General features: G+C 31.7%; 1 protein-coding gene across 1 annotated transcript; it reads left to right on the top strand.

Moving 5' to 3' along the window:
- Positions 1 to 1,212: 1,212 nt before the first annotated feature.
- Positions 1,213 to 10,017, top strand: LOC134256279 (ATP-dependent RNA helicase DHX58-like). Its single transcript, XM_062738935.1, has 18 exons — positions 1,213 to 1,345; positions 3,264 to 3,360; positions 3,558 to 3,725; positions 3,987 to 4,121; positions 4,453 to 4,791; positions 4,870 to 4,929; positions 5,125 to 5,562; positions 5,678 to 5,838; positions 5,914 to 6,089; positions 6,305 to 6,500; positions 6,730 to 6,892; positions 7,072 to 7,167; positions 7,341 to 7,495; positions 7,729 to 7,870; positions 8,060 to 8,305; positions 8,677 to 8,844; positions 9,426 to 9,628; positions 9,937 to 10,017. Exons 3-18 carry the CDS (start codon positions 3,563 to 3,565, stop codon positions 10,015 to 10,017), a joined length of 2,922 nt encoding a protein of 973 aa, XP_062594919.1. The 5' UTR covers positions 1,213 to 1,345; positions 3,264 to 3,360; positions 3,558 to 3,562.
- Positions 10,018 to 10,883: the final 866 nt, after the last annotated feature.

Genomic DNA, 10,883 nt, shown 5'->3' with positions numbered 1-10,883 from the left:
AAACAATCTGTGTCATCAATATCAAAAGATTTTTGAATTTCTTATTAACAGTGCAATAACGTAGTTTTCGGAATCACGTAATCCAACAATCTGTCGGAATTGATTTGGTACTTATTGTTCCGAGGTTTCAGCACATTTGTTTTGTACTGATGTAAAATTTTATTCCAAAAAAAAAAAAAAAAAACTACATGAATAAGAAGTATCTTGTGAAATTTATTCGAAATTAAGATACTGGATCAACAGGCATCACTATTTATTTGAATTCCTGCTTAATTTGATATAGAACTTGAGTTTAGAAAAAAAATCAGAATAGGAAACTATGTTTCATTTAGATTAATACGCTATATATTGATAAATTTTGATTGCAAATTGAAATCTTAACTTTAAATGAAGATGACGACTCTAGCTCCTCTAACTTATTTAGCAATAGGTCACCTTTAAATATGTTTTCCAAGTTTTTTTCATACTCTAACACTAGAGCACATTCGCAAATGAACAATATTCAAAACGGGACAGTCTATCAAAATATTTGTAACAAACGAGTTTTAAAGTCAACTTTTACAATTTCTATGGTCTAAAATTGATCTTGTTTGCAAATACAATCTTTGTTAGGGCTGGCGTTTTTATTAGGCAACTATGGTCATTTTTACATTCAATAACTGATTACGGATTTTTACGTGTACCCGATCATAACAAGGAACACACAGCGGGTATGTATGGCACGCCAAATTCACAAAAATGAGATAAACCTAGTTTCACAACCGTAAACTATATTTAACGAATGCTAATCTAAGTTTATCTGTCTGAATAAAGCGTTAACAATAGATTTTGTTGATAAACATAGATTCACGTTTGTAAACTACAGTTTACAATCGTAAACTATAGTTAAGAGTTGTTAATCATAGTTTCACAAATCGTGAAACTGTATTTATCAGATAATCTACGTTTTGCAATGGCAAATGATAGTTTTCGGTGTTAAGTATAGTTTACAGTTGTGAAACATAGATTATCGCGTTAACTATAGTTTACAGATGTAAAATATAGGTTAACGTTGTTAACTATAACTAATAAAACAAAAATGTCTGGTTATACTTTAATTGTTGATATGGAATTTCTTATAATGCGTTTAATTTAGCTGTTTTGCCACCCGCGTACTATATTTATATCGAGTATGATTTCTGGAAAATTGATTTATAAATAGAAACATGCAGTTCAGTTCCATGAAAAGAAAGAGAAAGTAGCATTAATAAACAAAACATAAAATATGTTTCTTTCGTTTTGATTATTAGACCTACGCAGCACTTCAATGTGGATGTAATACTGGCATGAAGACAATGGAATTGATGTAAGAATCATTTTTCTATATTTTTATATGTTTGAACACAAACTGAATTGAAGTTTTTTTTCCCAGTTGTATAATGTGTACATAATCATTATGTATTAATAACATGATTTTTCAGTAATAACGTTCAATCAATATATAAATTTGTAAATGGCGGTTAGTGTTATTGTTGATGTTTTGTACTTGATCTTTTATATTTCACTTTGTATTGTATTTGCATGAACAATTATAACTTCCTTCTATCAACGATTATACCAATAAATTTTTCTCCTTGATAAAATGGTCGGTCCTGTCATTTGGCAATGACCTGGTCATTGACTATACAATATACTATAAACCAACTTTTATTCGCGTGCGAGAAATTTTCGCGGAGTTCGCGAGAGCCTCGTCATCGCGAATTTTTCTCGCCGCGAACCGGCCCTCATAGTGTATTTGTCTATTAAAAACAGATGCAAAAAGGCTTGATCGCGAAAATTAATTGTTGCAAACTAGTTTATCCCTATATTTTTATAAAAGTTGGTTTACAGTAACTTAAAGTCGCATGCTGACCGACAATTTATAATGTATATTAATCATTATGTATTAACAAAATTTTTTTATATAAATTATTAGGCCATTACTATCACAGTGAATTTCCTTCGGATTTTTCTGTTTATCCGACCATGTCAATGTCAAAGAGCACAGGGTAGGTGTGACATGTCGACAGGGGATGCGTATTCCTCCATGACATCTGACCCCAACTCGACTGTATTTGAGAGGTCAGTGTTTCTTCGGCTCCCATTCAATATTTTGTTTTTTTCGATTTGGAGCTTGATTACAATTCGATATCTTTATATTTCCTTAAAAATGACGATGCTGATGTTCCATTGAATGTAAAATCTCTAATGGAAAATTCATATTTTATCATAAATTTTAAAAGAGAGAGAACTTGACATTTGTCCGATATACATAGTTGGCTATTTTTAGTAGTCATGAATTTCTACGTGGGGTTTTCCAAACTAAAAATAGCAATCTTTTGATTTGAGTTACAATATCGGATTTGGGCTCACTCTTTGATTAAAAGGGGTTTAACTTCTGATTTATTTATAACTTTAAAGATCGTTCTAAATAAAATCATATGCTAAAAAAGATTCTAACATTTCCACGTTTTACCTAGCTGTGCAAAAAATCGAACGGGGTAAAATGAGTGAGATAAGGACATATTGATAAGATAAGTTATTCGATCGCTTTGACTCTTATTACGTTATACTGTGGGCGTGGTTTTTACTTACATTTGTTTGTATTCGACTGTGACGGAATCAATAAGTCAAATAAGCAGTGCAGATAAAGAAAATTAACATTCATTGTCACAAACATGAAAGCCATCGCAAAATTTGTCAAATAATAAAATATAAGGTATAAATTAATAGTTATTGACTGTGTTCTTTGACAATTGCGTTTTTTTTCTAACAGACAACCAATTTGTTTGGTTCTTAGGTCCAATAAAACGCACGTTGTCCGCAAACCAAATCAAATTATATTACAAAAATCGCTACCGCTCAACGGCCCCCAATGCTGGGTACATGTACGGTATTAAAGCATTTTTAGCAGAGCAAACTTGAACCTCTACACCATCAGAGGTGGTGTCGTGAGCTTTGGAGAACTAAACATCACTTCTAAACAGATCACATTTCAATACTTCTGTACAACAAGAAAACAAATTCCATGTAATGTTTGAATAAATAATGTATTCTTAATTAACTGGGATCTTTGAAGACTAGTTTGAAATTACTTACAAAGTACTACTACTAATTTAATAAAACATCCGATTTTATTAAATACCCAGGTAGTAGACAATGTAATTCTCGTGCATATTTTTATTTAATTTATTATAATTTCAGTCTTAACTTCATTTAAATGTTGTGAAAATTAATATCTATAGGTCCACATTGACGAATATATCTGGGACTAGACGCCGAACTGGATAATAGTGTTGAATCAGAAAATCAACTTCTGACGAAAACAGTTGGTTATTCCAGGTTAGATGATGTATTAAAATAAAATTGCTATATTATACATATTCAAATTAGATAACATTGGAGTGAAAATGTTTTTTTAAAAACTGAAATTAAAATTAAATTTAGTTGTTTGTCCTTAGAATGGTAAATGTATTTTTTATGTTTTTACAATAATTTTGAATGGATAATTTATACCACGATATACGTTTTTTTCAAAGATAAAATGGCAGAGAATGATGGGGAGCCGAGAAGTTCCTTGGAATTCATGGATAGTATACTTGGTTGCTCCGAAATACCCCTGCTGGTTAAAATGTATAGACCACTACTTGTAAGATGTCTGCTTGTCACGGACATTGCTCCTTACCTGGACGGCGTCATTTCAACAAGTACGAAAGTTTCCTATTTTAATTTTATAAGCCTTTATGGTATATGAAAGATTTCCTAGAAATTGTTCCAGTAAAATCTGTTCCTAAGAACTATATATTAACTTTCGATAAATTAAACTCCTTATATCTTTCATGCATTTTTCAAAAGTAAAATTTAACACAGGGATAAATCAGGAAAAAAAATTCACTCATCAAACTGTTTTTAGGTAAATCTGGTTGATTTTTTTTATTTGAATGTTATGAATTTAATCTACATTAAAGGAGAAAGGGAGACAGTCATGAAAAAATTTGAAAAAAGAGGCTCAACTGTGGCAATGGAAGAGCTACTTGTTTTCATTGAGGGGAGCAGCTATAATGAAAAGTGGACAAAACTTATAGATGTTATAGAGAAAAGAGGTGATTTAGTCTTCTTTTTATCAATCACTGATATCTCGAAAGTTTAGAGCAAATTTGTAGCTGTAGTCGATCGGAATAGAGTTGTGAGGGTGTGTGTAAGGGAAAGAGGTGGATGTGAGGGTGTGTGAGTGTGTTTGTGAAAGAGAGAGATAAGGATAGGAAGAAAATATTACTAGTATTGTATTGAATGTGTTAACTTTTAATAATGTCCAAGATAGACGGCAGAAAAAAAAGTGACACACACTTACTATATATGTGTGTACAGTGTATGTTTTCCAGGATTTAATCATGCTACTTATCTATACCTGAAAAGATTTGTGATATATTTCAGGATACAAATATGTAGCAAAAGCTTTAAGAGGTCAGGGAGTGAAGAGCGATGCTTACAAAAAATTTACAAAGATTCTTCAACAACACAAAATGGACCTTGTGCAGAATATTGACCCATCCCAAGTATGGGTAAAATTGGAATCTCGATATATTATAGAGATGACAGATCGAGAAGAAATTGAGGCTGAGATGAGAAACAAAGGGCCAAAGTCTGCAATGTTAGTTCTTCTAGATCGAATATGGAGAAGGGATGATAATTGGTACCATGTGTTCTTAGAAGAACTGTGCGAAAAAGAATATAAATACATTGTGGAAGAGATTGATGACGAATTTGCAGAAGGTAAGCAAATTTTTTTTGTGATTACTTGATTATTTTCTATTTTTCTATTTTGTTTTCTTTTTCTTTTTTGTAATTTAGAATGGGAGGATAGAAAAAAGAATGGAAATTGTCCTGAAAATGGCATTCCACATCTCTCTGGTAAGTCATTATATTTGTAAAAAAAATTTTCAATGGTGACGGTATAGAGTAGAGCCTCATCATGTGAAATAAATTCTGACAGATAATATCATAGAATCATCGTCTTTAACGACATAAGCTATATGTCTTGAAACTGGCAATAAAATTTAACTTCTGTTTGAAAATATATAACACATACCTAACAATGTTTTATAGAACCAAGATTAAGCAAGCCAGTTCAATGTGAATCAGACATTCACGCACCATATCCCGGCCCAACTGTTCCAGTTAGAGCGAATCCAGACCCATCATTTTTAAATCCAACAGCTGTAGAAAGCCAAACCTCCCTCAAATATATTCCAATTAACCAGCATGGAGAAGAAAATGATGAAGCAAGCCAGAAAAAGCTTTATGAAGTTTCTGACCTTGAAGTACAATTTGCGTCTAGTCTAAACTTTGATGAAATTTTATCCTCTGGAATAAGTGAGGAATCACTAAGAAAAGAGAAACACACGACAAATGCTAATAAAAGAAGTCCAAACGATAATTGTGATCCTGGTGAAACAAGAACCAATGTAAAAGTTCTCTATACAAGAAATAGTACCCAAGTTATTGATGACGAAAGTGTAACAGAAGAAAAGGTCGCAGAACTTGGTAAGCGTTATTTAATGTAGATATAAAAAATGCGTTCAACGATAAATGCAATGTAATTAGATAAAGAGAAATGTTTGAAATACGTTTTGAATGAAACATTTATTTCTTTTTCTAGATGATTCAAAGTCCTTAGCAAACAATGACGTCTCAATAAAAACATTAGAATTAAGACAGTATCAACAGGAACAAGCTGAACAATCCTTGAAGGGAGAAAACTGTTTAATTGTATCGCCAACTGGCAGTGGCAAAACATACGTGGCTATCAGAATAATTCAGGTAAAACCTAAAAATTCAGAAAACACAAATTCAATTCACATTTACCGAGTGCTTACAATATACCAATATTTCTAGAATCACCTTGACGAAACAGGAAAAGTCAAGAAAGTGGTATTTATCGTGGACAAAAATAATTTAGCGAACCAGCAGTCAGAGAAAATAAAGGATTATGTACGATGTAGACTTAAAGTGATCTCGGGTGACACCCAGAGAGAGGAAGATTTTCAAGAGATGAAACCACTTCTTCCTCAGTAAGTTAAAGGCTACATAAGTAAATACGTAGAAAGGTAATGACCTACTGTAACATTAATTGTTATTTATATGTATTTATTTTGAATGATGTCAAACCATGAAAATAAATCACATATATGTACGACTGAGTTACAGTAAACATGCAGTTCATATGAATCAGGATTTCAATTCAGCAAAAACTACTTTAACCTTTTATTTATTCTCTTGATTTCAGATTTGATGTGTTTGTGGTCACTGCTCAAATGCTGGTCAATGCACTTACCAACCAGGGTGTAAGCATCAGAGATTTTTCTTTGCTGATATTTGACGAATGCCATCATTGTCATGGAAGCCATCCATTTAAACAGATAATGAATCAGTACATGGATGTCAAACTAGAACAGACAGATGAAGAAAGCCAACTTCCCCAAGTATGACAAAATTTTGAATTACCAAATGCCATTTCTACGAGAGAAAAGCCAAAAAAATTATATGTTATTTTGTTAAAGTTTTTTATTTACTTAATAGCATTATGCATTATGTCAAATTTCAACACTTAACTATTATAGAGAAAGTGGAGGATAAGTGAACTCATGGAGAGCTCATTAGAAAATGAAATTAATCGCATCAATTGCAATTACAAACATATTATATACACAGGTTGTTGGTTTTACTGCATCTGTTGGAGTGGGAAAAGCTAAAACTATTGAGAAAGCCACTGAGTATTTAAAGCAAGTCATGTCCAACATGGACGCCCATTACCTTGTGACGGTCCGAAAGAACAGAAGCGATTTGGCCAAACACGTTAACTCTCCAGAACAATGTAAAACTCTTTTATATCTTCACTTTTTTCCACGCGAATTATTAGAATTATAAACGGGCAATTAAATTAAAGCAGTGAATTTACGGAAATTTTAGGAAATTTTAATTCCCTAAAAATTTAAAGCCTTTAACGAACGAACGGTGGAAAATATCATTTGATTATATATTTAATTTTTTTAGTCATCAAAGAAGTACCTGTAAGGCAGAAGGACGAGTTCGGAGTATGTGTCAAAGCTCTCATGGCTACAACTGAAAAATATTTGGAAGACACTGGCGGTATTTTCTTGATAAAATAACTCCTTACTTTAATATATTTTATTTCAATGTACCTGATAAGAAGTTTAATACGAAGCGCAATTTTTTTTATCTTTTTCTGATAAAAAAATAATAAGAATGGAATGGAAAGCTCTGTTGTGTTTGTTCATAATTTTGTTTTATTTTGAACACAGTTGGGATTGTAGACAAAAATGCTATACAACCTCCATCAACGAAAGGTAATGAACAATATACACAATGGCTGGAGGACGTCCTTTTAAAAGCATTGGCAAAACTCTCTAAATCAGAAGCAACTCGATCACTGTTTACAATAAGGAAATATTTAGAGGTACATGTATTTCGTAAATTAAATATAAGGTCAAATATCTGCTAATTTTATTATTTATGAGAGAAAAATGTAAAAAAAAAAATTCATTTAGTATATAAAAAGGAGAATGAAAAAAATGGAACATGTAGTTATTTTGTCAGAAAAGATTATATTTATTTTTAGTTACTTGTAATTAATGTCTGATTAGTTCAAAAATAATTTATAAATTTTCGTTGTAATTAATTCTTACACAGATTTACAACAATGCTCTTGTTCACCATTCATATGCAAGAGCCAGTGATGCATTGAATTGCATCAAAAATGCTATTGAGAACCTTCCAAAATCATCCAGAAACGAAAATGAAATTGAAAGAAAAGTAAAATCAGTATTTGAAGGTAATTCTACAAATATCTAAAGGATTATATTCATATTATCCGCTTCTTTTTCCAAGAATCTATACGGTTGTAAGCATACAGAATTTTTTCTTTCTCTTGAGGGATAATCAATTTGGTATTATTTATCCCTTTTGTAGCTCTTTTCATAAATATATAGCATAACTTATTAATATTTTTTTTCTGATTCAGGGGAATATACAAAGTTGGCAGAATGCGCTTTAGATCAAGAAAGAACTGCAGAAAACCCTCTCATGCTGAAGCTCAAAGAGATCATCCTGACAACACATGCAGAAGAGCCAAATATGAGGGGAATAGTTTTCGTGAGAACTCGCATTCTAGCAGACATCCTCGCTTCATGGATGGATAACTCAAAAGAGTTACAGCACATTAAAGCTCGAAAGTACACTGGATCACAGGCTCAAACTGTAGAAGGGGGTATGATATATCAACTAAAAATAACTTGGACTCCAAAAGAAATTGCATTTTATTTTGTACGAGATGGTTTCTCTCTTAAAAATAAAATTCCAGTGTTCTATCTAAAGTTTTGCCTCTAACATCAAAGGTGGTACATGTATATTTATTTTGGACAAATGATTAATATTGTGTGACAAAAAGGTTTTACTTAGTGATAATAAATATGTAGATTTTTAATTTCTCGTACAGTCTTTAATTATGCGATAAATGGTAATCTGAATGAAAAATAATGCTTATATCACGCAGTTTATTGTTGTGCATTGAACGGTCAGGTATACTAATTGAAACCTATAATGCATGTTGGGAACCGAAAACTGTTTTTTTTTTTGTAGGCATGACTAAACATGAACAAGTAAATGCCATAGAATTGTTCAAAAATGGAGAGTTTAAAATTATCGTTGCGACCACTATTGCCGAGGAAGGGCTCGACATCAGAGAATGTAATCTTGTTGTAAGATACGATTATGCCGGAAATCCCATTTCCCTGGTGCAAGCACGAGGTACATTATCTTAGATGGAAAGCATTCTATTCATTTTTTAACATCCATGTTTTTGTGTAGTTTGAAGAAACACATGAAGAAGAAAATACATGGTTTAAAAAAAATTATAAATTTAGATGTTGTTTTATATTATATATCTGATTCGATATGCAAAAGCATGTTCTACATACGAAGTTTCTTAAACAAGCCAATCTTTTGTCAAACAAGTTGATGTCAAAGATATCAACAGTCTTGTTTGAAGTCATAATTTTGTAAGGTCTTGGTCTTTTACGACCTTGTCAGTTGAAACATCATTAAGTGAAATGCTGACTGAAGATTTATATATCGTGAAGCAATAATTAACAAATAAATTACTTAAGGATTGTCCATTTTCTCCCGATAATAGCAAGATAAACAAGGAGAGTGTAACCGGTCGAATGGGGATGCTTACTCCTCCATGACACCTGATCTCACTTTTCGTCGGTCTGTGTTTGCTCTGCCTCCGATTTGTGTTGTTTAAATGGACTTTGATCCTGGATACTATTCATTTTCTCCATATTTTTGTGTTATTATTGTTATTATGTTGTACTATTGTGTTACAGGTCGGGGTCGTGCAGAAAACAGTCGTTTCTATGTACTAGCATCTGCAGAGAAGTGTGTTGCTGAAAGAGAATGGATGAATACTTTGAAAGAACCGATGATGGAAGAAGCAATGAAAAAAGTACAACAACAGATTGGTGCCAACCACGGCATGTTCCTTGAACAGCAACAAGAGTTTCAGAAAGTCGCTAAAAGGGATTTTTTTGTATTTTTTCGAGAAATGCAAAAAAGCATAACATCAGGTTTAAGAAAATATTCACAAAATTGGGCAATACTGCTTAAGGTAAAAGTACATTTTTTAACAATGCAATGCTGATAGACAACATAAGTTTATTCTTTAATCCTATTTTAATGTTCAATATCACATAAAGGAGTATTGTGTATTCTGTAAATCAATCTTAAAAATAATTCTTATTTTGATTAATTTTAAATAGGACGATAATAGCTGCAAGTGTTTTTAGGATGCTAAAACAGCAGTGAATTATATTTAATGCATATTGTTTATTTTTGTAGGTGCTTAAAATGCAGTGCTTTCCTGTGCATGTCCAGCGAGTTAAGGAAGATATTGAATGCCCATCACACCTGCATCAGTGAAGATATAAAGAACAACATTATCGGGAAAAAATATTCCAAAGCAGCCTTTCAAGGAGAGGATATTGAGATGGGGGTCGGTCAAATTTCTTGCAAAGAATGCCTTGTGAAACTAGGAACGATTGCTCTCTTCAAAGATGTATTGTTCCCTATTTTAAGTATCACTGCATTAAAAATCGAAGACGATTTAGAGCGAGGAGATACGTTGAAAAAATGGAAATTGGTAGAAAGATATTTCAAGGTTCCTGAATTGACAGCAGATGATCTGGAAAATGTTGCAAAATTTGGCAGGCTTATTGAATTTTGAAAATATTTTAAAGAGATTGCCACAAAGAAGTCTTCATATTTGATGGTTAACTTTTTAATATGCATTATGCTTTGTTAAGCTATCTTAATTGACATTTTTATAAAGAAAAATTGATACTATGATAATATATTTATTTTTAGCTGTTTTGTGATCTTGTTTGTTTATATATCATAACATAATATTTACCCCGGTGTTGCAAAATTCTAAAAAAAATTAAAGTGTTGAACACTAAAATTTTATCATTGATAGCAAACTGTATAGGCCTTTGTATTTTTAGCTCCAAGCATAAATATGATACACTTTTAAATGTGTTCTTATATTGACTTTCTGTTTAAGGGACTCCGACTCTCAGCCAGGAAGGACAACTCTTTAATTTATAATTTAATTCAAAAAGTCTTTAAATTTAGCTTAAAAATTAAATATTTTCATGCAACAATTTTCATTATATGCCTCTCAATGTGCTTCAAGAATCTTTGCAAAGCTCCATAAATCACTACTAATTTCATATCATGTTAATAAATATTGGTATCTAAAAATGCTTTTTCGGGATAAAAATTTCTAC

This window comes from Saccostrea cucullata, unplaced genomic scaffold, assembly GCF_032062105.1.
Source record: "Saccostrea cucullata isolate Sc308-1 unplaced genomic scaffold, CSIRO_AGI_Scuc_v1 ctg910, whole genome shotgun sequence".
NCBI classification, from domain to species: Eukaryota; Metazoa; Mollusca; class Bivalvia; order Ostreida; family Ostreidae; genus Saccostrea; species Saccostrea cuccullata.
This window is presented reverse-complemented; position numbering and strand designations above follow the sequence as displayed.

Coding starts and splice junctions, on each gene's coding strand:
- LOC134256279 (XM_062738935.1), top strand. CDS start 3,563: ATGGCAGAGAATGATGGGGAGCCGAGAAGTTCCTTGGAATTCATGGAT. Junction 6,090..6,304: donor ATGAAACCACTTCTTCCTCA/GTAAGTTAAAGG, acceptor TCTTGATTTCAG/ATTTGATGTGTTTGTGGTCA. Junction 7,168..7,340: donor ATATTTGGAAGACACTGGCG/GTATTTTCTTGA, acceptor TTTTGAACACAG/TTGGGATTGTAGACAAAAAT.